The sequence below is a fragment of the Anabrus simplex genome, chromosome 1 (assembly GCF_040414725.1).
Source record: "Anabrus simplex isolate iqAnaSimp1 chromosome 1, ASM4041472v1, whole genome shotgun sequence".
In the NCBI taxonomy this organism is placed as follows: Eukaryota; Metazoa; Arthropoda; class Insecta; order Orthoptera; family Tettigoniidae; genus Anabrus; species Anabrus simplex.
The window spans coordinates 694,158,348-694,184,562 of record NC_090265.1 but is presented as its reverse complement, the minus strand read 5'-3'; the positions used below and the strand labels follow the sequence as shown (position 1 = coordinate 694,184,562).

General features: G+C 39.8%; 1 protein-coding gene across 2 annotated transcripts in view; it reads right to left on the bottom strand.

Annotated features, from left to right (window-relative positions):
• LOC136857351 (kinesin-like protein Klp61F) overlaps positions 1-26,215 on the bottom strand; it is a 295,057-nt gene that overhangs the window by 62,015 nt on the left and 206,827 nt on the right. For both annotated transcript variants that reach the window (XM_067135960.2, XM_067135961.2), the window contains exon 13: positions 22,649-22,879. In XM_067135960.2, the coding sequence (XP_066992061.2) occupies positions 22,649-22,879 (231 nt within the window). The remainder of the gene's footprint in view (positions 1-22,648; positions 22,880-26,215) is intronic.

Sequence of the window (26,215 nt, the reverse complement as noted above, 5' to 3'; positions counted from 1 at the left end):
TATGGTCCGGTGGCCTCCAATAAAATAACTAAAAGGGTCTTAAAGATCTAAATGGACAGGAATATACATTGTATTTACGTAAATGAGGAACAACTTATCCATCAATTTTGCCCGCCAGTGTAGACTCACACCTCTACAATTTTGTATGGAAAACAGCTTTGATTTACAATGTTATACATTATATTCCATAGAAGGCAGAAAATATACCAAACTCGCACAAACACACGTTGAAATCTGTACAAAACAGCAATCTGCTTGTTGAAGCAATTTCACGGACGTTTCCAAGCAGCGGCTTACTCATTAGTACGCATTTTCAGTCACGTTCTTACAAACTGTAACAGCCTCACTCCAAAGGCTTGTGGCAAACATTTCCATTTTCCCCAGTTCAAACAGCAAACCAAGTTTACTGTGCACGTTGTATGAAAACATATTACAAGTTCCCTGTAGAATAATGATAACCTTTTCACTATAAATTTACATGGGAGCAGCCTTTCTGAAATTTAACAAGACGCAAAAGTACGTAACCTAACCTCTGAAATTAGTTATGCAGACTGCTGTATCTCGAGAAGGAGAAGTATTGCATTTTAATTTATTTCAGTACTAGCTGATGTATCGTGCTTTGCTACGGAATTGTACATTGTATACAGAATTCTACTTTAGGTAGTGTACACGTGAGCAAGATTGTATTAGACTGCATAGCTCTTAACGTTACCCTAGAAATGCGATCGAGAAGTCACCGAACGTCTCTTCTCATATGAAGACTGGGTAAGAGAATATTCATTGTAACGGTAGACCTGCTTGCCTACCATCAGTTACTATCAGGTTGGGGAGAATTATAATGGCACTCAATCTTCACCTGCTCTTTTACATCCTCAGAAAGACTGTCTTAGTAATTTTCCCCAACTGAAATGAACATAGATCATTACAATGACGTCAGTAGGAATGACACGATTAAAAGAAATGTTTTCATATGAAATATTCGATCAACTGAAAAACCATGCATTTTTTCACTTTTAATGAATGGTACTACGCTTCCGACCTAACAATCCAGATTTTCAGAGCTAGAATGACCAAGCCGCCAGTGTTGCCAACTTATGTTTTCAAGATTCGCTAAATACTATTAAAAATCACCTAAAATTCCGCCAAGAAACCCAATCTCAAATAATAATAATAATAATAATAATAATAATAATAATAATAATGTCTGCACACACCTGATCTGTGAGTTTCACAGATCAGCCTGCGAGCTAAAACTTGTAGGCATTTTAGTGCCGGGTGCAAACTAGGTGAATCTCCTACCTCAAGGGCCACACACAAAACAGGTCAGATCATTAAAAGGTCTTCCTTCATAGCATAAATAGGCTAAAAATGCTACTCCCTCAGTTTCATTATCTGTCGTCATCCATCAACTAAGACATAAGAAATACGTACCCCCTTTCCTCACGCATTACAAATTTATGATATCATGATCTCATTACATCAAATCCAAATAACACGTTTTCCTCATGCGACTGCTAACAATAGCTCGGACACAGACTGGGATACAAATAAAATAAAAAACAAAAAACGCTAAATAGATTGTATCGGTAGGACCACCTCAACGCCGCACATTCAAATTTGCGCCTGAATGAACTCTTCTATTGGTAAGACAGTGAAACTGATAACACAACAAGTTGGAACTTTAATCAGAAGATGACACCACTGAAAAATTAAGTAATTGTGCAGTTGTGAAGTTTCCTAAACTGACTGAATTTCTCCTTGTTTTGTATTGAAATACATCAAGAAGTTGGAACATTTTTCTACAGATGACACCCCTAAAAATTATGATTATGATCATGCACTCTGGTGCAAAGTGAAAGAACTTATCATTTCAAGTTTTGTATTTCTAGGTTGTCCATAACTGATCTCTGTTCATTTATTTTTGGATTGGCAACACTTCCTGTTATTTCCGCCAGTTTTGAATCTAGCCAATCACTAATTTTTGTAATTAATTTTAACCTAATCCCGCATTTCTTGTTCACTTTGTGTTAACCCAATAAAAATTAAGAGGGTGTGTCCTGATTAGTCTTGAATGATCTCGAACCTTCCCTGAGGGTTTATAAACTGCGGCTTTCCACGTTTCTTGGCCAACTAATCGCTGTCTTATTGAGTGTGTGTGTTTAAGCAGGAGGCGGGCGGCCTCTCTCGTCGGCAGCAGAACATCTATAAGGTAATGGCCACATAAATTACATCTTTCTTGTTGTAGCTACCTCCGCACCTTAATCCGAGGGGAAAGGTCCGAATCTTTAGTTATGTAACCTACTTTTCTAAAATGTAACTTTCTTCCGGCTAATGTAAAAATTTCATAAAATATTTAACTGTAAACCGGGGATAGAGAGTGAAGTACCCTCTCGAGTTCCCCTTCATCTTGGTTTGAGGTGCTAGGTTGTGTAACCGTTTCTCTTTCTTTCTTTCCGTAATGCATTAATTGAACCTTTATTCGCGTCACCTCAGTAGCTTGGGATTAGCCCCTGCATCTAAGGGCCAAGAGCCCCGTTAGGATTTTATTCTTCATTGTCTAGGAGTGCAAGTGTACGACTCCATTCATTTTGTGTTCGGGCCTTTTTTGTTTTTGTATTCCTACCATCAGTCACTATCAGGTTGTTAAGTTTGTTTTTGGAAAAGAAATATAACCTTTTAAAGTTTAAACTCAACTTTGATATTGTAGATAGACCCATTCAACCCGGCACCTTCTTTAACCTCTTTCAGCTTCACGGGTAACCCCGTAACAAGTTGTAGCAGAGCGTGGTTGAATGGGTCTCAATTAAGCCCTTTTTGACAGCTAAACATAGAATCCGCATCAAACTAAGAATTTTCTCAGTCGCTGGAATTACTTTTTTCTAAATTTGTAAATTTTCTATCCTGCCTAGCCCTCGTAAAGTCCTCCATTCCGGGTACGTGCGCAAGGAGGAATTAATTTATGAATTACTTATTAGTAGGGTTCGCATGTTTAAGACGTAAAAATAGCACAAATAAGCAAGCAAATATGACCTCGACTATATACCATATATATGCTAGACTTTCTGACAAACTGTTGGAAAACAATTCCTACCCAATCTTGATAGAAGAGGAAGAGTATTCCGCTTGTATTAACCGCAGACGTGATACCGAGAAGCAGTTTTATGAACACTAGTTCGCATTTAGTAAGTTGAAGATGATTTTGCACAGCTACAGCTGTCGTCAAGCTGCCAAAATATGACCCAAATATGACGCTTCCACGAAAACAGCTCAAAATATGACCTTATGCCAAAAAAAAAAAAAAAAAAAAAAAAAAAAAAAAGCCAAAATATGCATTTATATGACAAATAAAAACCACATAATTGTGACAATCATCTGATTTGCACCAACATCCAATCAAGCAAAAATAGAAGCAAAAAATATGGCTTTTCCTAAACACCCGAGCCCTACTTATAAGAAATGTTCAATCTGGAGGCATGGTTGCGGCAGATACTGCCAAACTTAAGGAATCCCTGGAATTGCCAATTAATATCCCAATTTTGGGAGAAAAGGAAATTGATGAGGCTCTCGCCACTATCACGGACAACACCACCGAGCTAGCATCTGTAGTAAGTTTTTTTAAAGTGAGTGATCCTTCTGCTAACCAACTTAAAAGAGTGCAGGCTAAACTGTTCCATTTTTATCACAGGGTTGGGGACCTATTGTCTCTCAAATTAAAAGATCATGCTAAGGAGGCTAGTAATCTTGTTGAACACCTTTCAGAAATGTCAAATAAGGTTAGTCAATTGTTGACCGGGGCAGCATCTCCCAAAACCGATCAAGCCCCTTCAATCAACTTGCCCGCAGAGGAGAATTCGTCCAAAGTTGTAGAAAGTAGAAAATCTGTGGCAACTAAACAAACTTCTGCCCCATTAGAAAATGAGTGATCGTCGTACACAACTTCCACCTTTCTTTCTAAATAATGCGGTGTTAGAGACTTCTCAACCTTCTAAGCCGTTACCTATTATGTCACCTGGGTTTAATAGTTTGGCTCATCCATTGGTACGTTGCTTACGGGAATTTCTAAATTTTCCGTAAACTCCACTAATGGTGTAATTTCGTTCCTAAGATTCTTAGTTGAATTTCAGGATCACGCACGAGTGTTTTCCCTCCCTCACTCTCAAATTCTTCAAATTATTTACCCTTACTCCATAGGTGTCCTCTCGGACAAGAAAGTCAAAGCAACAGCTGAACTATTTTCCATAGAAGACCTCCACGCCCATTTGTTGACTAACTTCATTCCGGCTCGAGCCATGTCTTCCTTAATCCAAAAGTACTATTTCAGAGTACAGCGACTGGATGATAATCTGGCAGACTTCACACCAGGGTATTCGCTTTTTGTTTCCCTGAAGATCAAATTGTGCAGATGATTGTACAGGTCATATTTGTGTTTCGCGCCGCGCCCTCAAAGCTTTTCAGAATTAGAGGCTCTGGCGGTCTCAGCCGAAGGAGTCAGATATGCTGACACCTTACGAGTCGCTAAGGAACCCCCATCTTCTAGTAGTCTTCGGCCTCCTCCTCGCCAAACCTTCACCACCCGCAAATGCTATGCTTCCGGGTCTACGAAACATCTCAAGTGCCCAGTGATAAAATCCAGTGGGACAAAGAATGGGGCAGGGTTATCTCAAGGATGCCCTAATGCCAATATCACTCCCTCCTGCTCAACTTCTGGTGCAACCTCTACGAATTCAAATAATGGAAAATAACTAGTGTCATCGGCTGAGTCGGCATGTTCATCTTCCCAAGACTCAGCCTCGGTTAAATCCACTGAAAGCTTGGGTCAGCGTAAAAGCTCTTCTAATCTATCATTTGAAGGTCCTACGGAATGCAACAGGATTGCGGCGGAGACCCCCCGCACTTGTACCATTACTTAAAGTTGAATTGAATAGTGAACCGGTCACTGCTCTATTAGACTCTGGGAGTGTTTGTTCCATTACTTAGGCTGAATGGTATTCCAAATTAAAGACCATTTGTAAATTTTCTGATTATTGTTCGTCTTTGGTCCAATGCGTTTCGGCTAATTCCTCTCCATTAGAAATTTTAGGTTTCATCTTTCCCAACATTCGTATTTCCAAATTCACTTGGAATATAAAATTGTTTGTGGCTAAACACTTGTCTTGCCCTGTAATATTGCAAGCGGATTTCACGTCTTCTACTGGTTTGGTGCTCGACATTCAGACCAAGTCATGCACCTTCAAATTTGCTAATAATTGTAAAATTCCTTTGCTAAAATGTAACTCTGTGTCATGTTCATCTGTTTCGCCTACCCAGAACGAGATGTCGTTAGACCTTAGACATCTTCCTGAGGAGCAGGCTGAAAGTATTCGTAAATTGTGTCAGTTGTTTCCAGATGTATTTTCTGATACTCTTGGTGTTACTGGCCTTATCGAGTACAAGATTGAGGTTACGGATTTAATCCCAGATAGGTTTCCACCTTATAGGCTACTCCACCTAAAATGAAGGCCCTTTAAGAGATCATCGACCAGATGTTAAAGGACGATATTATTCGACCCTCCAAGTCGGCTCATTCATCTGGTGCTGAAACCCCAAGGGGGTTGTTGGTGGTACAATCTGTGCCTCTTCCCGACCTTCACTCTTGCTTTCATGGTTTCGGAAAGCCATCTTAGGCCTTAATCAGGCGTACAACTAGATCCCTCTAGCTGAAGAATTGAAACATCTAACAGCTTTTGCCAAGGATTGGAACTTGTGCGAGTACAACTGCGTGCCTTTCGGGATCCCTACGAGTGCAGCTGTGCTCACTAGACTGGTAGATAGGGTCTTCTCCGACATCAAATTTGAATACTTGTGTCACTATCTTGATGATGTCGTATTTTCAAGAGACCTTTGAAGAACACCTAGATCATCTGAGGGAAGTACTCTATCGCCTTCGTAAAGCTGGGTTGACCGTTAAATTATCCAAGGTAGTGTTTGCTAAACCTATGTCATTCCTAGGGCATATTGTGTCGCCCGATGGCGTTTCTATAGATCATTGCAGAACACAGGCCATCCATGATTTCAAACCTCCCAAGGACATCAAAGGTATTGCCAGGTTCATAGGCATGGTGAATTTCTTCAGGAAATTTATTCCTAACTTCGCTAACAGAGCGGCGCCCTTGAACTTACTTCGTAGGAAAGGCATCAAATTTGAGTGGGGACCGTCTCAACAAGCTGCCTTTCAAGATCTGAAATTATCTCTTTGTAATGCCCCGGTTCCAGCAATGTCTGATTTTTCCAAGAAATTTATTGTCCAAACTGACGCCTCATCATCGGCGGTGGCCGCTGTCCTCCTTCAGTAAACTGAACTCTGAATACGACCCATAGCTTATGCGTCTAGGACCTTATCAGCTCAAGAGACCAAATATCCCATGTATGAACTTGAGGGTTTGGCAGTCTTATTTGCGCTAGAGAAGTTCCGACTATCTGGAACTTGGAAATTCTAAGTTCCCAAGGAGGGAATTAGATATTTTTTCCACCAATAGAGCATGTCAAGTTGGAGTTTTATCTCCCGTATGCAGTTATCAGACTGTGCCACATATAGGACTTCTGATAAGTTCACCTGCATACACCCCAGCGTCAGTGGGTAGGGTATGACACATCCCACTCTGATGAGTCTGGTGTCAGACCTAAGACGAAATGCTGGTTAAAAGAGCAAACGCCTGAAAAGCCTTACATCTGATCTGTTTTTTATCTGAGACATGTCAAGTTCGACCTAGAAACTGATAACCAAGCCTTAGGTTGGGTATTAGCTAGGCCGCGTTGTACTGGGCGTATAGCCCGCTGGTCCATCAGGATTTCTGCATTCCAGTTTGATGTAAGACATATCAGAGGATCTGAAAATGTGGTTGCGGATGGACTAAGCCGCATATTTTCTCACGATGTGGAGACCACCGAACAGGTAGATAGTTCTCTCCCCACGCCCATACCTTCAGGTATTAATGCCATTCTAACTGATGCCCCCATGCTGTTTAGGGATATTGAAAAATATCAACGTTAAGATCCTGTGCTGGGTGCTATTACGGAAACCCTTTCTTCTGGGGAACATGTCGTCCTTTATGTATTGAGAAATGGGGTTTTGTGTTGCCCATCGAGGCATGATCAAAAGATGAAAGTAGTGGTTCCAGCTGTTCTTGTGCCTATGATCTTCAAGTACTATCATGAGTGCCCATTAGGGGGGCATTTAGGCATCTTTAAAACTCGGGAAAAGATCCGAGAGATGTTCATTTGGAAAGGTATGGACAGCGAAATTCACGAATTGGTAAAAGCTTGTAAATCTTGCTTGCTTGGTAAGCCCACCTTGTTCACTAAGCTTTGTCTAATATCTTCTCATCAGGCGTCACGCCCCATGGAACGTCTCTATATAGACTACGACGGACCCTTCCCCCAAACATAGGGGAACGCCAATAAATTCATTCTAGTGTGTGTCGATGGTTTCACGATGGTTTCAGATTTTCCTGGTTATTTCCGACTAAGCTGGCAACCGCTCAGTCCACCATTTCTTGTTTAAATACCATATTTGCTTCTTTTGGCCCCTGTCAACATATAGTTTCTGACAATGCCAAAGCCTTTACACACAACTTCCTCCATAAATTCTGTTTTGATCTGTCTATATCACATGTAACTACTTCGGCATACTATCCTGAACCATCTCTGACTGAGCGGGTCAATCGTAATCTTAGATCGGCTCTCATCGCATTTCATCATGAAGAACATTCTAGGTGGGATACGTCCCTGCATTGGTTGGCCTTTGTCTTAAATTCGGCGGTTCATGAGTCCCATAAGTTCAAACCGGCTTCTCTTAAGTTTAAATTTGTTCCTAACATGCCGCTCTCTAACCTTTAGTTTAGTAATGTTTTATTTTACCTGGCAAGATTATGGCCTTCAGGCCTTCTCTTCCATCTAACCAGGAACTGAAATATGCATATATTACATTGTATTACTTACAATAACTAGATCTAATACAAATTAAATTAATTATAATACAAGAATGGTCAGATTACATTAAGATGAAATAAATTAAGATTAAATTAATAAATTAAGATGAAATAAATCAGATCTAAAAAGGGATAAATTCTTAAAACTAATATCCTACATGTTAAAAAAAAAAAAAAGGCAGTACATAAAATTTGATTTTAAAGACAACTCGGATCAGAATTTTAGACTACCAGGACATCCATAACAATAGAAAGGTTGTAAGTAGCAGCATCAAGTTTACAGATGATCCTTACTGGTGCATAAAATGTCCCCAAAGTGCTTCCTTGAAAGTGCGAATAGCGCTTAACCCCCTGATATTTTTGGGAAGGAGGTTCCACTCACGGCAGGCAATTACTGTGAATGATTTATCATAGATGGCAGTTCTATGGGTAGGTAAAGCAAGGGTGGAATTATTAGTGGATCTGGTGTTAAGACTGTGATAAGAGGATAAGTATTTGAAATATGAAGTAAGGTAAAATAGTTGTGAAGAATGAAGGATTTTATGGAGATGACATAGGGAATGCACAGTGCGACGGATTTCTAGTCGGGGCCAAGACAGATGGTTATATGAAGGAGTTACGTGGTCATAGTACCGTAGGTTACAGACGTATCTCACACAAACATTTTGACCACGTTGTAATCTGCTCAATAACTTGCCTCGAACGTCTCTATAAATCGCATCACAATAGTCTAAATGAGGGAAAGCCAGACTTGCTACCAGCATTTTTTTGAGTTTTTCAGGAAATAAGTATTTATACCCGCGCAGCATGTGCAATGCAGAGAATGTTTTCTGGGTGATGTTCGTGATATGCGTTTTCCATGACATGTCATCATCGAAAGTAATGCCTAGGACTTACTGATGACATGAATGGTATGTTAGTATTACACAACCTGATAGATGGAATCTCTGGTCGATTGACCTTCACGAGTAGTTTTGGGTATCCAAGGATGATGACTTGCGTTTTTGCTGAGTTTAACCTAAGCCCACATCTCAAAGACCAAGAAGAAAACGATGTTAGATCCTGATTGATTTTGTCTATGGCCGAAAGTATTAGATTTGGAGATGTATGGAGGTACATTTGTACATCATCAGCATAAATATGGTATTTGCAGTGCGTTAGGTTTTGGGAGACATCATTAATGTAAATAAAAAAAAGAAGGGGTCCTAACACTGACCCTTGGGGCACACCACACTGCACAGACCGCCAAGTTAATTTGTTTATTCTATCTGCAACACACTGCTGACGGCCATGCAGGTAAGAATGCAACCAAAGGAGGGCGCTGTCCGAGAAATGGAGGGAATACAATTTCGAGAGCAAAATGTCAATGTCAACGGAGTCAAAAGCTTTGCTCAAATCTAGGAGTATTAAAACTGTCACTTCATTGTTGTCCATAGCTTCTCGGATGTCTTCTGTGACCTTCAGTAGTGCCGTTGTAGTACTGTGTGCTTCACGAAAACCAGATTGTAGTGGGTCAAATAAGTTGTAAGTAGTCATGTAGTCTGTTATTTGTCTATGAGCGATGAACTCTAGCACTTTGGATAAAGCAGAAAGTATGCAGATGGCTCTGTAGTCAGATGGTTCAGAAGGGGAAGCTACTTTTTTTTAGAGGACGTATAATGCCCGCTTTCCACATTTCAGGAAATGTGCTGTCTACAAGGGAAGAGTTAAATATGTTAATTAGTGCAGGTAATATCACATGCAGAATAATTTTTATCATCTCTATTCCTATACTGTCATTTCCTTTTGCCGTTGATGTTATCCGATGTATAGCAAACCTGACTTGTGAGTGGGTTGCTGGACGGAAGTAGAAGTTTTCTCTATCTGTTTGCGTCTTTGCGTAATTCCCATCTAGAACTTCCTGTTTCAGGGCTGCATTTAATGTGCAGTTAGATGAAAAAGGATCGTTCAGTTTTTCCAAGGGTATATTTATTTCGTCATCGTCTCGTCCTTTGGTAATTCCAAAGCTCTTTATGGATTTCCACAACACAGCTGTTGAAACATTTGGTTGAATTAAACTGTGAGCGTGTCGTAGTTTCGCATTTCTGATCTGTTGGGTCGTAGCGTTTCTCAGTCTCTTACAGTTCAGTAGATTGTCAGGAGTGCAATGTTTCTTAACTCGTCTATAAGCAGCATCACGTTCAGCCATTAGTGCTCTAATTTCATCCGAGAGCCATGGAGCAGGCTTCCGCATAACTCGAGTCACTTTGTCATTTATGTCTGTAAGTTTAAATATGTCATGCCATGGCACTGCAACTGCGTCTTGTAAAAGTTTAATCTAATCAATTCTTCGCAGATCTCTATATGAAATTATTTTCGATTTGAACTTGGGACTTTTAATAGAATAGGCCATAAATATAGCATCATGTCGCGATATACCTGGGACACTAATTTGACCGTGATAAAATAATAATCGTATGGCCTCAGCTACCGTTTGCAGACATTTCGATTTGACGCCATCTGGCTGTCTGCTCGTCAATTTCGACGTTCCGGTTTACTCTGTCTGCCATCTAGCGGACCTAGAGTAAACCGGATCTCTCTTGGGCGTCTATGGCTGAGATTTAATTAATTTTGTCGGGTAAATACCAAATGTATCACCAGAGATCTTTTACATGCCGTGATGAAGTACTAATTCAGGTTGGATAGTGGCAATGAGATCAATTAAGGTGTGTGATGTGTCTGTGTGACCTTTGGTCAATTAATGATATTTTACCAGTGACAATACATCTCGATAATATTAGAGATCTATGGAAGAAGGCTAATGCCAATCTTAAAGTGTCCCATGAAAAGGTTAGGGAAAGATATGATTGTGGACGGAGGCCCACCAATTTAAAAGTTGGAGATCAAGTTATGGTTAGGAATTTTGTTCCTGCGAGCAAGGTTGCCTCCAGATCCCATGGGCCGTGGGTCATTTTAGATTTGACACCAGTTACATTATTGGTAAGCAATGCAGCCGCAGAGAGGATCTTTATAGTTCACCTCTCCCAGGTGAAACCTGTATAATTGATTTGCTATTTTCGTTAGCTGCTAAATTTAGCAGGCGTTTGAAGGTTATATATTTTATTTTATTGGAGGCCTTCTGCCCCAAATTATTTATTTTAATTATGTATATGACCTGCGTGTACGATCTTCCCCTCGGGTTTTCCTGCTATCTATTCCTTGGTGGCCATTACCAAATCCCCGCCTCCTGCATCTCTGCACTATTGGCACAGAAGCACCTTTCACGCCGCCTGCCCATCTGCATCACCAATAAAGATCGTACTCTCATGTCTCCGACAACACTTCACGGTCACCGAGATCTTACTGTTTCAGTGCCCCCTCAGCCGTTCGCCGCTGTACTGGAACACCTGGTGAGAGAAACAGAAGTGGGGTTAGGGCCCACTCCACTCCCGTGAACACTCCTTCTGAACGGCGCGCCGAAGTCCATCTCCCGGCATAGGCTGAAGTGCGGTGACCCTACCGCCAACTCGTCCGGGGAATGTACATATACTTCAAACCTGCGGCGACCATCACCAGGACTACCCCTCTCATAGTAGCGGGAGAGGAGTATCTTGGGGTACTATAGGGGTCCAGGCGACCTCAACTGGGTATCGGCAGCGGCGCAAGGTCTTGCCGTCTAATCTATCAACATGTATTTAACTGCTACAACAACAAGGAAAATCTAAATCTGCATTTAATGATTTTTTTTCTACAAATAAAATTCCGAAAAAGACTTAGAAATTTTTCTTCAACTGGAAAGATTTTCTCAAAAGTCTTCTGCATCACCTCAATGAAGGACATTAGGGGGAGAGAGGTCTGTACTGGGAGGTACACCTCAACGCCGCACATTCAAATTTGCACCTAAATGAACTCCTCTATTGGTCAGACAGTGAAACTGATAACACAACAAGTTGGAACTTTAATCAGAAGATGTCGCCACTGAAAAATGAATATACATCAAGAAGTATGAACATTTTTCTACAGATAACACCCTTAAAAATTATGATCATGCACTCAGGTGCAAAGTGAAAGTACTTATAATTTAAAGAAGTTTCGCATTTCTAGGTTGTCTCTAACTGATCTCTGTTCATTTATTTTTGGATTGGCAACACTTCCTGCTCTTTCCGCCAGTTTTGAATATAGCTAATTACTAATTTTTGTAATTAATTTTCGACCAATCCCACATTTCTTGTTCAATTTGTGTTAACCCAATAAAAATTAAGAGGGTGTGTCCTGATTAGTCTTGAATGATCTCGAACCTTCCCTGAGGGTTTATAAACTGCGGCCTTTCACATTTCTTGGCCAACTGATCGCTGTCTTATTGAGTGTGTGTGTTTAAGCAGGAGGCCTCTCTCGTCGGCAGCAGAACATCTATAAGGTAATGGCCAAATAAATTACATCTTTCTTGTTGTAGCTACCTCCGCACCTTAATTAGAGGGGAAAGGTCCGAATCTTTAGTTATGTCACCTACTTTTCTAAAATGTAACTTTCTTCTGGCTAATGTAAAAATTTCATAAAATATTTCACTGTAAACCGGGGATAGAGACTGAAGTACCCTCTCGAGCTCTTCATCTTGGTTTGAGGTGACTAGGTTGTGTAACCGTTTCTCTTTCTTTCTTTCTTTCCGTAATGCATTAATTGAACCTTTATTCACATCACCTCAGTAGCTTGGGATTAGCCCCTGTATCTCTGCGCCAAGAGCCCCGTTAAGATTTTATTCTTCATTATCTAGGAGTGCAAGTGTACGCCTCCATTCATTTTGTGTTCGGGCCTTTTTTGTTTTTGTTCTTTTAAGCTGTTCTTTTTTGTAAAGGCCCTGCAGGTTGGGTACTAGATACCCCTGTATTAAACCTTGTAATTTGTAATTCTGAGAGTGTAACTTTTGAGGTAATATTGCCTTGAGTGGGCAGTAAGAAATGGAGAGCCTGTTTGCTCTTTTCAAAGTTTGTAATTGTGAAGGGTGCCTCTGGAAGGCTTGACATTTGTAATTGAGGGAGCAAGTGCTCTTGAATTAGGGGATTTCTGCCCTTAGCTAAAGGATTTCTTATTTTTGAAGTTCTGTAAACTGAATCCGGTATCTCTTTGACATTGTAAAATGGGGGTTTGAAGACCAAAATAGTTCAAGTTCTGAATCTTGGATTTTCTGTCTTGTTTCAAGATTGCTTTGTACCTGATATATTGCTATATTCACTCAGTGAAAAATGGTAAGTTTGTTTTTAAAGATGAAAATGTCATTGCTCCGTATTGAAAAGTATCACAGTTAAAATTGAAATAATAAAGAGGTTCAACCTATTCAATACAAAAGAATAAGAAATGCAGTGATTACGTTCTTATTTAATAATAAGTGGAAGTGGTACCGGTTTCGACCCTAGTCCAGCCGATTAAAACATGAAAAACAATGCATAGGAAAAAGAAAATAAAAGATCAAGTTCACTCCGGATAAGTAGAAGAGGCGATATAAAAATGACAGGGGTAGACACTGTAAAATTCTGAAGAAGTAAAATGTAAGTCACTTAAATGAAACAGTGCGTAAGACGCAGTGTTAGGCAAAGTCTTATAATGTTTATGAAAAGCGGAGAACGGTTAAATGAGCTAGCTTGTATACACTGTCAGGCACAAAGTCATAACACAATCAAACACATATGAAGATCCATGATCATGCTGAAGCTGAATAGATTAATTGAAGTAACTTGCCAGCTCCCGGTGATCAGCGCGATATATTCAACATCACGCACTGTGGTTTCAAACGCCAACGTAAAATGAAGAATAGCTTAATGATCCAGTATTAGTTTAGGCTGCGGGAATTAGTATATATAAATGTATATATAGATACATATAATTCAATATAATTGAATAAGTAATTGTGATCCTGTAGAATTTTCGGAACAGCTGACGTGAAAAAAACTTGTGAAGAGAAAAAAATATAGTAAAAAGCGCAATACCAGAAACAAATGAAAACATATATGCAAGTGCGCTATTTTTTAAAATGTAAAAAATTCAGGTTGTGATTGAAGTAGTCGAAGTCGGCACAAGGCAAGAGTTAAATTTGAATGAGAAGAACCGAAATGAAGATGGCAGTTTTTTTGTGAGGTGAAAAAAAGATAGGATAAATTAATAGAGGAAGAGGAATAGAGGAATAAGAGAAGAATAAAAGAGATTGAAGTTAAACGGTGTTGAGGAAGGATAAGATAGGGAGATGAAGGAGGGGTAGTTTAGGTTGGGTTAGGATGGTGGGTTACTGGAGGTAGAAAATGTGGGAAGGAACTTTGTAAGGCATGGAAAATAGAATTGGGGTTTTGAAATTTAGAATTTTTGAGAAGAATTAGGAAGTCGAAAAGGATGTTGGGTTTTTCAGAAATGTCGTTTAAATTGAAATTAGGGTTGAAGTATTGGTCGAGGTGAATACAGCAATTTTCAGTAGTGTTCAAGAGGGGGCCTTTGTTAATGATTTTAAGTATTTTCATGTCTTTTTCAATATTGGAGAAATTATGCTTGGAGTCTTGTATGTGTTGTCCTATGGCGGAGAATCTGTTGTATTAAATGGCGTTGATATGTTCGGAATATCTGATAATGAAGTTGCGGCCAGTTTGTCCGATGTAAGAGGAGCTGCAGTTGTTACATTTGAATCTGTATTCCAGATTTAGAAAAAGCATTAGATTTATTTAGTGATTTAGAGTTGTGTAAAATATCAAAATTTCTATTGTTAGTTCTAAAAGAAATTTTCATGTTGTGTTTTTTAAAAGCATTAGTTATTTTACAAGCATCTTGAGTGAAAGTGGAAAATGCAGTTGGTTTTGTTATGTTTTTAGATAACGTGGTTTTAAGACTGTGTTTGAATTTGTTGATGATACGTTTTATGAAGGAGTTGTTAAAGCCATTGAATTTAGCGATGTTACGGATGGCGTTCAATTCATTATTTAAATCCTTTTTAGACATAGGGGTGTTGAAGGCACGAAAAATTAAACTGTTGTAAGTAGCGCGTTTATGTGCTTGAGGGTGCAAAGAATCTTGTCGTATTGAGGTTGCTACTGGGTTAGTTTTCTGAATATTTTGTAAGATAAAGAAGAAGAACTTTGCCCTTCTCCCAATGCCTTTCTAACAGTATTCTAAGTGCAAATATGAGATCGGTAGGTGATCGGTGTTCTCTGAATCGATATTGTTCTTCCTGTAGTTGTGGTTCTATTATTTTCCTTAGCGTTTTTTCAAGTATTTTCTCAAATATTTTCAAACCATGAGACAATAAAGTGATCCCTCTATAATTGCTACATTTCTTTTTTCAAGAGAGGTATTATTATTCCCTTTTTTCAATCACCTGAGACTTTCCTATCCTTCCATATTGCATTAATTACTCTATGAAGCCACCGTATTCGTATTGCACCAGTTGCTTTGATCATATCTGCACTGACTTCATCAAATCCTGTTGATCTTACTTTGGGCATACTATTAAGGGCCGTCTCTACGTGCTTCCATGTTGGCGGGCTCTCTTGGTCAGGCTCATCATTGCAGCTTAAACTGACCTGCGTGGTTACATCATTGGAGTCTTTCCCAGTACTGTTGTATAAATTATCAAAAAAGGATTTCATGATCTTCCTTATTTCGGTCCCTTCCCAAACTATGTAACCATCTGGTTTCTCTATTCCTGTTGTGTATTCATTGTCTCTTCTTATATGTTGTATTGTTCGGTAAAGTAGTTTAGAATTAGCTTTGCTGTCTTGCTCTAGTTTATCTGTGAAATCAGTCCAAGCTTTCTGTTTTTCTTTGGCTACAATTTTCTTTACTCGTAGCTTCTGATCTCTGTATTTCTGCTGCAGTTCGTTTACTCTAGATTCATTCCTTTGACTTCCATTTTTCATTTCTTTGTCTCTGGCTTTCCTGGTTTCATTTTTCTCTTTCACAGCTATCTTCACCCGATCGTTCCACCAAGGAGTTTCTTTTGCCTTCATTTTGCTATTAGTTTTAGCACAAAATTCTACTGCAGCTCCGACAATGCCTTCTTTGAATCTAGTCCACTCGATGTTGCCTTCTTGTAATGCATCTGATGGTAATTTATTGGTCCCTTTTTTGTGTATTCAACTTGTTTCTCTGCCTTCTTTAGCTCCCAAGTCTTGATTTTCGGTTTCCTGTATATCTGAGGTCTATAAATTTCAATGTGCTTTATTGTTGCGAGGAGAAGTCTGTGGTCACTGTCCAGGGTTTCACTTGGTATAACTCTGACATCACATATGATCTTTCCTGCTTCACTGTCTGATATAAAATCTATCAGAGTTTTAGTATCTCCATTCCAACTGTATCTTGTTAGTTTATGACTTAGCTCCTTCTGAAACCAACTGTTGTTTATTCTCAAGCCATTCCTTACACATAGATGTAGAAGACTTTCTCCTTCTGGGTTCCTGTCTCCATAACCATATGGACCTAGTACATTTTCATATCCAAGCCTGCCTGATCCAACTTGAGCATTTAGATCTCCCATTACTGTGATATTTTTCTCTCTTTCTATAGCTTCTTCTAAATCAGTTTGGAATTGTTCTTTTTCCTCTTCGTTACAGCCAGTCTGTTCCCCCTGTGGGTGGGGGCGGTAGAATAACACCCACGGTATCCCCTGCCTGTCGTAAGAGGCGACTAAAAGGGCCCCAGGGGCTCTGAATTTTGGAGCGTGGATTGGCGACCACGGGGCCCTTAGCTGAGTCCTGGCATTGCTTCCACTTACTTGTGCCAGGCTCCTCACTTTCATCTATCATATCCGACCTCTCTTGGTCAACTCTAGTTCTTTTCCGACCCCGACGCTATTAGGTTTGCGAGGGCTAGGGAGTCTATCATTTTCAAGCCCTTCGTTGGCCTCGTCTTCCTTTGGCCGATACCTTCATTTTTCGAAGTGTCGGATCCCTTCCTTTTTCCCTGTGATTAGTGTTATATAGAGGATGGTTGCCTAGTTGTACTTCCTCTTAAAACAATAATCATCACCACCACCACCAGCCAGTCTGAGGGGCATACACCTGGACTACTGTCAGCACACTGTTGTTAAGAGATGTTCAACTTAATTCTTTCATTAACATATATTACCTCACTGATGACATCAATATCCTCTCTTAATATAAAACCTACACCATTTTTGGCTTCTGTTTTATTTCCATTCCAATGTAGTTTGTATCCTTTTCTTAGCTTTTTTGTTCCTATTCCCTTCCACTTTGCCTCACTCAGGCCAAGAATACAGAGGTTCCTCCTTTCCATCGTATCTATCAGCTCCTCGCTTCTGCCAGTCAGGGTCAGGACATTTAACCCATATGTGCCCACTGTCGACATTTGTCGACGTTAATGTCTGAATATTGTCGATCTTATATCGGTAAACCTGAATAATATTTTTGAGGTGCACTGCTTACAGTTTATAGTTTGATACTTACTGCACAGCACGAAAACAAGAATCACTCGTTTTCGTGCCTTATATCGTGGCTGCGTATGAAATATCATTCCGTATACACTCAAGAGGATGACGCTTCCGTCGCGGTGAGTAATATTTTCTTATAATATTGTTACAGTTGAAAGTAAGATCGGAGTGTTGTGGTAAACATAATAACGAAACATGCCTTTAACAGGTTTTGAATTCACTTATGGCTGATTTATAGTTGCTTTTGTCTAGCAGAGCAAAAAATTTCCACGTAGGCATATGTCGACAGTGGGCGCAAATGGGACTGCCTCAGTACTGATATACAATTTTCATTTATTCTTCTCAGAGTGACCGTCGAGCAGATCGTAATCATCCTAGAGGAATCACAAAACATCCTAGATGCTAATATATACATAGAACAACCTGAAAATGCTTTCCATAGTGACGAGGATAGCGATGATGATGAGTCTTGTGGAGATATTTACAGACTCTCTGGTAATTAACTCCGGGCTGATGCTGAACTAGTGTGTACAAAAATAAGTGAAAATGGTACACTGGTAATGCTGAAATAAAATACATAACATACAGAACATCGTACTTGAACATTAGCCTTACGGTCATCATACGTTGTAGATGTTTGAGAAGACCTGTCTATCCGGTATTTTTGCGTTCCGAGGCTCGTTTTGCAGTTGAAAGCAATCGATATAACCCTTCGGTTGACTTGCTAAGCCTAACACTAGTGGGGATTTTCTGTCAGGGATATTCTCCCTTAGCCTTTGGCAGTCCCCTACCTCGCGCAAGGCAGCAGCTGACGAATTTATGTGTCATTTCCTACACAAGGGCCTCATCAAACCTTCTAGGGGAAAACTCCTCCACCCGTAGTTGTTGGTCTCCCCCTAGTTTGTTGGGCTTAGTGTCGGCCGCCCAACCCTCTGCCAGACAGTCGCAGGTAGTACCGTCTACTGTCGCATACGGTACTTTTGTTATGCAGTACTTTTCGATAGGACCAATAACATACTGTAGGTATTTAAAAATTAAATTTGAGGTGCCTTCCCTGGAACTACAATTTCATCCACGATGAATAAAATTGTTTTTAGCTTTTTTAGCTTAGACTGTAGTTTCTTATTCCCCAGCTCTATGTACCGATTTTCATTAAATTCTGTTAACCTATTTTCTCCTGGCTCAGCACTGATATGGACTTAGCAATAAAAATACAAATTCATGAATATCTCTGTTATCATAGCCAGTACAGTAAACATGTATGAGACAAATGATTGGAAATTTAGTTCTATATAACTTTAGTTATATAATATTTTTCGATAGGACCACTAATAATAATATAAATATTCATTCATTCATTATCATTATAGACTGTTATGCCTTTCAGCGTTCAGTCTGCAAGCCTCTGAGAATTTACTAAAGGTCGCCACAATCCTCGATTTGCAACTAGTGTTGTGGCCTCATTTAGTTCTATACCTCTTATCTTTAAATCGTTAGAAACAGAGTCTAACCATCGTCGTCTTGGTCTACCTCTACTTCTCTTACCCTCCATAACAGAGTCCATTATTCTCCTAGGTAACCTATCCTCCTCCATTCGCCTCACATGACGCCACCACCGAAGCCGGTTTATGCGTAGAGCTTCATCCATCGAGTTCATTCCTAAATTAGCCTTTATCCCCTCATTCCGAGTTCCCTCCTGCCATTGTTCCCACCTGTTTATACCAGCAATCATTCTCGCTACTTTCATGTCTGTTACTTCTAACTTATGAATAAGATATCCTGAGTCCACCCAGCTTTCGCTCCCATAAAGCAAAGTTGATCTGAAAACAGACCGATGTAAAGATAGTTTCGTCTGGGAGCTGACTTCCTTCTTACAGAATACTGCTGATCGCAACTGCGAGCTTACTGCATTAGCTTTACTACACCTTGATTCAATCTCACTTACTATATTACCATCCTGGGAAAACACACAACCTAAATACTTGAAATTATCGACCTGTTCTAGCTTTGTATCACCAATCTGACATTCAATTCTGTTGGATTTCTTACCTACTGACATCAATTTAGTCTTCGAGAGGCCAATTTTCATACCATACTCATTGCACCTATTTTCAAGTTCCAAGATGTTAGACTGCAGGCTTTCGGCACAGTCTGCCATTAAGACCAAGTCTTCAGCATAGGCCAGGCTGCTTACTACATTTCCACCTAACTGAATCCCTCCCTGCCATTTTATACCTTTCAGCATACGATCCATGTAAACTACAAACAGCAAAGGTGAAAGATTACAGCCTTGTCTAACTCCTGTAAGTACCCTGAACCAAGAAGTCATTCTACCATCAATTCTCACTGAAGCCCAATTGTCAACATAAATGCCTTTGATTGATTTTAATAATCTACCTTTAATTCCATTTGAAAATTAAATTTCAGGCCTTCCCCTAATCTGCCACTTCACTCAGCGTGAATAAAATGATTTATAACCTAAATTGTAGTGGTTCATCACCCAACTTTACATACCTATTTTCATTAAATTATCTTCAATCGTTTTCTCGTGATGCGTGTACATACATACATACATACATACATACATACATACATACATACATACAGATATTACAGAAAAGTAAAGTGCAGTTCTTTGTTACTGTGGACATGAACGATACAGAAATACCATTCTTTTCAAATTCTGAACAATGTACAGACAAAACTCTTATTTTATATATATATATAGACATAGTTTTAAAAATTAAGGTATCTTTTATTTCAGCAATTATTTTGAAGGAGTTAACAACTGCTGCCATTAGATTTATTGCAAAAACAGGCTCTCCCGATGTCTGTTTACACCAGTCGCAGTTGTGAGGAGAGCTCTAAGCTCGCTCAAGATCAACTACAGTGATATTAAAACAACGTGCATGTTCTGACAGCTCCCAGCATGGTAGTAAGTGGTGGCAGTACAACCAGTACATGCCTCCCGTTTAATCTAATCCCAGTTGACACGCGCTCTCCCTTTAGCTACCCCTACTGTCTTAAAGCCCCCTGGGAGGCAGTCCGAGTTCTAATTTACTAATTAGCACATGTGGCTAGGCTATATAACAGTGTCTGCTTTGAGTGATAGCATCATCATCTGTGTGGTGCGTTTTTGAAATCAGCTAAATATTTAAAGTGCTACTGCAGGGCCTCTCAAACATCCGAAATCTCACGCGTGCAAACCGAGGCGCAGAGGCTCTGTGCAGTGTGCATTGGTCCGACTCGTTACAAGTCTACTTGACTCTGGTGGTGTAGGGCAATGAGAGCGACAAACCACTCTCTGATAGACGGCTAGTTTATCAGTTAAGGAGATAAGCGCAAGAAAATATAATAACGAAGCAGTCTGCTTCGAAGAAAACAAAGACTTCTGAAAGTCTATTTCGATTGAACGGGGAACTTTTGTATTTGTTTTTTGTCACTTGTGACGATAAAGCCAAATGCTTAATCTGAGGGGCAATAATTACATGATCATCAAAATTATCCAGTTTTCAATACAAAGACTTTGCTCGAATTCTACCAGAATTTGCCAACGGAACATGTTACTAAGCTGCATCGAAAAGCAGACATTACTGGTAAAATTGCAAAGAAAAAGGAAGAGAAGATCTAGAGAAGATAAGTTGTCTGCTCAAACCAAATTGAAGGAAGAGATTTGTAACACCGGTAACCTTGTCCCATACAAGTGAGGGTTTTGGCTCACGGCTCGTAAACATCTCCGAGGGAGAGGAGAAACAGCGGGGGAGGTGAGGAAGGTGGAGGCAGGCCGAACGGGTGAGACAGATGTAGAGAAAGAGGAGTGGGGGTTTGCACTCTGGTCAACCTAGTGAAGTCTTCTTGTGCAGTGCACTGGCGCATGCACCGTGAGAGGGAAAGTGCTATTCAATAAGTGTACCGTTATCAAGACTGGCATTTTAAAGTAAATTTTAGTATTGTGTAGTATAGCGTAATTTTTAACACCTTGTTATTTAATGAACTACAAAAGGTTGCAACCCCTTCAGAGCGCTGCTAAACGATAACGAGGGCGACCAAGAATTCATTAACCTCGAAAAAAGCCAAGCGCAATGGGGAGGCACGGCTTATTCATGGTCAAGCTCTAGATATGGTGCGACTTACAGGAATATTTTGAGGCTCAAACGGAAAATGAAGGCCCACTGAAAGATATTAAAGTTGTAGAAAGAACAGCAGCAGCAGCGTTAAGATATCTCAAGCTACAGTAATTAGGTGCCTATGAAAGGGCCCGACCGATAAAAAAAAACAAAAAACAAAAAAAAACAACAACGTAGGTATTTCTCTCATCCTCATCCGGATATGAATCCAGAATGTTCAGCAGGGCAGTCAAAGTGCAATTCTACTGCTGAAATCTATCTAAGAAACTAAATCAATCGTCCGGAGATAGACTAGGGAGAGAAATGAGCATTATGTCTTACGATATTTGAGCTGATAAAGTTGCTGCCGAGTCACCTTGGAATAAGAACGATATTAAATGTTATTCTAACGCTCTCGTGATCCCCGTACACGGATATTTTCTGCAACGCCTAGCGCAGAAGGAGAGGGGTTGATCGTGATGTAACAACTTCAACTAGGTCATGTGGTAACACAGCGGTCCCACTCCTTTGCTGTGCGCCACGTGCTGCGAGCTGTCGGAACACTCTGGTTGTTTTAATAGGCCTTTAGGTCGTGCTTAGCGAGGAATCTACACGGAAGATAATCGCATTCAATATAAATGCTGGAGTAGAGTATGAATATTGATAACGGAGAAAAACTAACACGCACAAATTTGCCCGTAATAACAGATGAATCAGTAAGTCGGTTCTCATTGTAACTGATGAATTACATAGATTAATATAGGAATTTTCAAAGGGCATAACACTGTCATTAATATGGGGGGTTCTCTTCTAATATACTACAGCAGTCGGCTGTGAATCCGAGTCCGACATCTCACTTTACCCCCAAGTGTCCCTGCTCTAAATTTCTCTTCTGCCTTCGATCATCCTTAGCAAGCTTGAAGTCTATTTCGTAGGTTCTTAATGTCCCATAACCAAAATTAATAGAAATGTTTGAGAATATTAACATTTCCATAACGCTAACAGCCGGTTTTACCCTATTATGAATTAAGTTTTATTGAATATAAAGTTGCATTGCTCTAATGGAATAATTTTTTGGACTTGAGAAATGTCTTCCGTTAAATGCGATATCACACAAAAACGGGGTTACACTGTTTAAACTCAATACTTCGAAGTTTAATGAAGGATATACTCACTTGACGACTGAAGGTCTTTAGTCTTTCATCCATACGAACAGAAGTATCATCTGTAGAAGTCAAGATTTTTGTTGGCTCACACTCCTGTAGGTTATCCAAATCTTGGTGCAACTCTTCCAGTTTCTCTTGCCTCGAAGAGTTCATTTTACCCATTTCCTCACAATTTTCATCAATTCCGGCGGAGAAAGTAGTTAAAGAATTCATGAATTGCTGCATGGTTTGCTGCATATTCTGCATAAAAAAGAGAAAGAAGTACAGTAATTACAGGGTATAATAGCAATATCGGTATCCTATCAATGGAACAAACAAGGCTTATCTACTAATGCATGTTCCGTTACCCTTAAATTGGCTCCTCAAAAAATAATTTAAACAGAATACTATCATTAACCAACAGTTGCAGAGTATCACTTACTCAGACCAATGTACTAGGAGAACTGGACTACAAAAACATCTGAAGGACCTGATAAATTGTGAAGTTAACATGTGGTGATTTAACTGGGAATTGTGCCATGGGTTGAATGAGGTGGTAAATTATGATATAAAAAAATTATTTTATATTGTACAGTTGCTAATAATAATAAAAATTAACCCTCTGGCCTACCATTACTTGTGAAAGGAAATATTCCCTTACATCCCATTCATTTTTCAGTCATTTTAATACACAGAGCAAAGTGAGCTTTCAGTAGTAACAGGAAACCAATGTTTCTGTTCATAACTATTACTGGTTTGAAGGGAAGCAGATAAATTAGCAATAATGTGGAGGCATAGGCATTGGTTTCCTTTGTAACGTGATCCCAGAACTGTGGGGTTAGAAATTCATTCACTGCATCAATTTTTTCTAAATTATTATTCCCCAATCTCCTCTGTATTTCAGAAACTGGTTTGCATGTTACAGGAACAGGCTTATTGTCAACAAGATCCCAATTCCAAGTATCATTACTAGAGTTCTCACCCATTCTTGCTGCATTCTGGTTTTATCCCGCAGTTTCAATTGGCACTATCGCAGCGGAACTGAAATTGGTACCACTTTCGTCAGTTGAAGAAGTATTTTCCCCTCACCAGAGAACCATTTCCACTTTCAACACTATTTTCAAGGCAGTTGTGAATAGCCTCATCCATGCCGCGCTTGAATGCCGCCATGATTGTATACAACTAGCAGCAAACTGATTTTTTTTTTTTTTTAATTCCCTATTTCAGCTCCGAGTTACTATTTACACAGCGAAAATAGCTTCAGGTATCATATGACATAGCAGGTAGGCTGCAAACCAAACACATCTCTCTGACCAGCTAACCGCGATAATGAATTCAGTCGAAGTACGTTACCACCTTACGATTGCAGGACGGAAGGTTCCATCAAAGTATGGCAATGGGTTAAAAAAGCATTGCAATGTAAAAGTTCCTTGAAGGTAAATGCTCCTCAGAAACATTTGAACCTAAAGATATATTTGATATGGATATCCACAGGGATAGCATATACAGCATATATGAGGCGAATTACATTTTGATGATTACAGTCAAGTCTAATTAAATAAAAAATGCAGTGAACAAACAAGGCCATGTGTTCATTTGTTTTAGGAGTGTGTATATAAAACAACATTTTAGCCTGGCATGGAAGTCCCTTTACAGTACAGTACGTAAATAAATCATTAAGCAGACCCTATACGGTCAGTAATACTGAGTCAATAATACTGACAGTACTCATCAATATTGTAGCGACCTTACACGATCATTATTACTGTCAATATTTTGGTCAGTACCAGTGCACTTTCTTACCATTGCGGTATTCTCACCTTACAAATAAAAAGTCTATAACCGTCAACATAATTTGAAATTGCAGTATTTTATCAAAATGGATCGTAAAAGACGGGTATGTGTAGCTACCATACTAGTAGTCTCCACAAAACGCAGTGTTAAACGTAAACGAGAAGAGAAGAGTATTCTCATATGAAGTTCTTCCTCTTCTTAATCTGTTTACCCTCCAGGGTTGGTTTTTCCTTCGGACTCAGAGGGATCCCACCTCTACCTCCTCAAGGACAGTGTCCTGGAGCGTGAGATATTGGGTCGGGACATACAACTGGGGAGGATGACCAGTACCTCTCCCAGCGGCCTCGCCTGCTATGCTGATCAGGGGCCTTGGTGAGTGATGGAAAGATTGGAAGGGATATACAAGGAAGCGGTCGTGGCCTTAAGTTAGGTGGGAAACCACAGAAAACCACTTCCAGAATGGCTGAGGTGGGAATCGAACCCACCTCTACTCAGTTGACCTCCCGAGGCTGAGTGGACCCCGTTCCAGACCTTGTACCACTTTTCAAATTTCGTGGCAGAGCCGGGAATCGAACCCGGGTAATCACACTAACCACGACACCACAGAGGCGGACTCGTGTGAAGTTGTTGAGGGAAATACAATAATATCGAAGTAGAAAATTATCAGAACTATCTCCGAATGAGTGAGGTAGGCCTATTTTTGCGAAATTACTAGGAGTGGTAGAGCCTTTTCTAATAAGGCAAAATACAAACATGCGGACCACTTTATCGGTGGCAGAGAGAAATTAGCGGTGACATTGAGGTATCTTGCAACTGGTAGAAATTTAGAAGATTAATTAGGCCTAAAGTTTTCCGCTATAATGTACCAGTTTCCATCAGTACAGCAGTTGTGGAAACATGTGAAGTATTGTGTTGCGTTTCATATAGCTCGATAAACTTTTGCGATAGGCCTACTTGGCGGTTCCACAAGCACCTCTACTTGGCCTTGGTGAGAAACGCATTTGTTGTCCATCGCTGCTCCGTTAATACTGACAGAAATAATGACGAACGCACTCACACGGTCAGTATAACTGTCAGTATCCCCACCACTTTACAATACTGATGCTCGCAAATCAGGAAATCCGGATCTGCTTCAGTATTGGCCTTCATTCCATCATTCCAGTCCACACGCGATCATTATTACTGTCAATATTTTTCGATACTGACAGTTTTATTGACCGTGTAGGGTCTGCTTTAAGCTTCTGTAGTGTAAGTCAACCCATTGAGTGTGCTGGTATCAACGACAACAACAAAAACACACACACAGTACTCTCTGGAGTAAACCATTATTCTCAGTGTGGCAATCATTGTAAGGAACAGATATATGCCGACTGTTGAGGTTAATGAAGTATGTTAAGAATTTATATATAAAGGTTGGCAGGAAAACGTGAACAGGGTATATCAGCATTAGATACTGATAAATAATTTGAAGGAAATAACTAAGGGCCGATTGCAGAAACGATGACTAGTTTTAAGCCTTAGACAACGTCCACCTAAACAACGTCTAAATCGAGCACGATCTTCCATTGCATAAACAATGTTCAGCGGGTGTTTAACTAGACATCGTTTAAAGTTTCAATATTGGTTTGAAAATGGAGATAGAAGTATCTTTCATGTAACTCTTTGCTTGTCGCAACCAACGAAATTCGTCGGTGTGCGCGCCGAACGCCAGTCAGCTGTTTGTCTTCCTACACTTTACTCAAATACGGCTACGCATAAGCATGACTTGCCCACAGATAAGAGTATCGCTTTTGTTGGAAATTA